We start from the raw sequence: 1331 nt of genomic DNA, 5'->3' as shown, positions 1-1331 counted from the left end.
TTCGCCTCCGTGGCCTCCCGCAGCTTCTCCTTCTTGGCCACGCGCAGGAACTCCAGCTCCTGTGCGGCAGCTCGGTCACCGTGGCCGACCCTCGGGCCCCCCCGCTCCGCCCCCGCCCACTCCCACGGGAACAGGACTGCGGGCAAGCCAGGCAGATGCACACACACACACAGACCTGCACACACACAGACCTGCACAAACACGCATGTACAGACACGTGCACATGTAGACACACAGACACATGCATACAGACGTGCACACAGAGACGTGCACAAACACGCATGTACAGACACACAGACACATGCATACACACACAGACATGCACACACAGAGATGTGCACATACACACATGTACAGACACGCACACAGACACGCGCACATGTGCAGACACACACATAGACATAGACACGTGCACACAGACACGTGCACACAGACGTGCACAGACACACACGCCTGCCCTCCCGGCACTCTGGCCGCTCCATGGCACCTGTGACCCAGGAAGTGCCACCACTGGGCTCCTCTCTGCCTCCACACCCTCCTGTCTCCCTGCACGTTGACGGGTCCCCGCAGGGTCCCGCGGCCTCGGGCTCTCACCCCCTGCGTGCCAGGCCTCCGCTCTCACCAGCACCCACTCTGGGCCTGGGGTCTGGCCAGGAGGCTGCTGCGGAGCCTGGACCGCCTTCTCCCCAAGTTCCCTCCGTGCCCACAGTGCCCAGCCCCTGGGGCTTCTTTGCAGCCAGGGGTTCCCTCAGCGCCAGTGGCAGGTGGCACCGAGCCAGAGGGAGGCAGCCCCTTCCCCGCTGCTCCAGCTGGCTATGTGACGCACCCTGCAAACACGCTCATAAACATGCATGTGGGAGTCACACCTCCACCAGAGCCAGGCCGGAGGGCAGCGCCAGGGAGGGGAGGGCAGTGGAGCGCAGAGCCTGGTGCTTGAAATACGCTGAGTGGGGGCACCCGCTATCCTGGGGCTCTCGAGACCGCAGGGTTGTGTTGTGCTAGCAGCCCACGTGTGAAGCTGCCCCGAGCTGCCAGACGCCAGCAGAGGTGTGAATTCACCAAAGCTGGTGTGAAGGCCCCGCCCTCCCCAGGCGCTGGGAACTCACTCCGCCTCCCCCACTCATCAGAGAAGCAGCAAGCAAGCGGGGACAGCGGTGGGGAGACTGGCTGAGCTCCAGGACCCACGTGGGTCCTGCCCTGTCTGCCCTGCTCTGGGGACGAGGGTGCCGCTGGGGCCCAGACGGCTTCAAGCCTCCAGCTCTCTTTCACAAGAAAGTCCCTTCTGTGGGGTTGTCTAGACCTGGTGTGTGGGGGGGGCCGTGTGTGTGTGT

The 1331-nt window shown here is 63.9% G+C and overlaps 1 protein-coding gene across 1 annotated transcript in view; it reads right to left on the bottom strand.

Annotated features, from left to right (window-relative positions):
- SKI (SKI proto-oncogene) overlaps positions 1-1331 on the bottom strand; it is a gene marked incomplete at its 5' end in the record, with an annotated part of 63805 nt that overhangs the window by 2706 nt on the left and 59768 nt on the right. The window contains one exon of the mRNA XM_015569688.1: positions 6-59. Coding sequence (XP_015425174.1) covers positions 6-59 — 54 coding nt within the window. The remainder of the gene's footprint in view (positions 1-5; positions 60-1331) is intronic.

Source organism: Myotis davidii, unplaced genomic scaffold (genome assembly GCF_000327345.1).
Source record: "Myotis davidii unplaced genomic scaffold, ASM32734v1 scaffold586, whole genome shotgun sequence".
Taxonomy (NCBI): domain Eukaryota; kingdom Metazoa; phylum Chordata; class Mammalia; order Chiroptera; family Vespertilionidae; genus Myotis; species Myotis davidii.
Note: the sequence above shows the minus strand (reverse complement) of the source record. Positions and strands in the feature narration are given on the sequence as shown.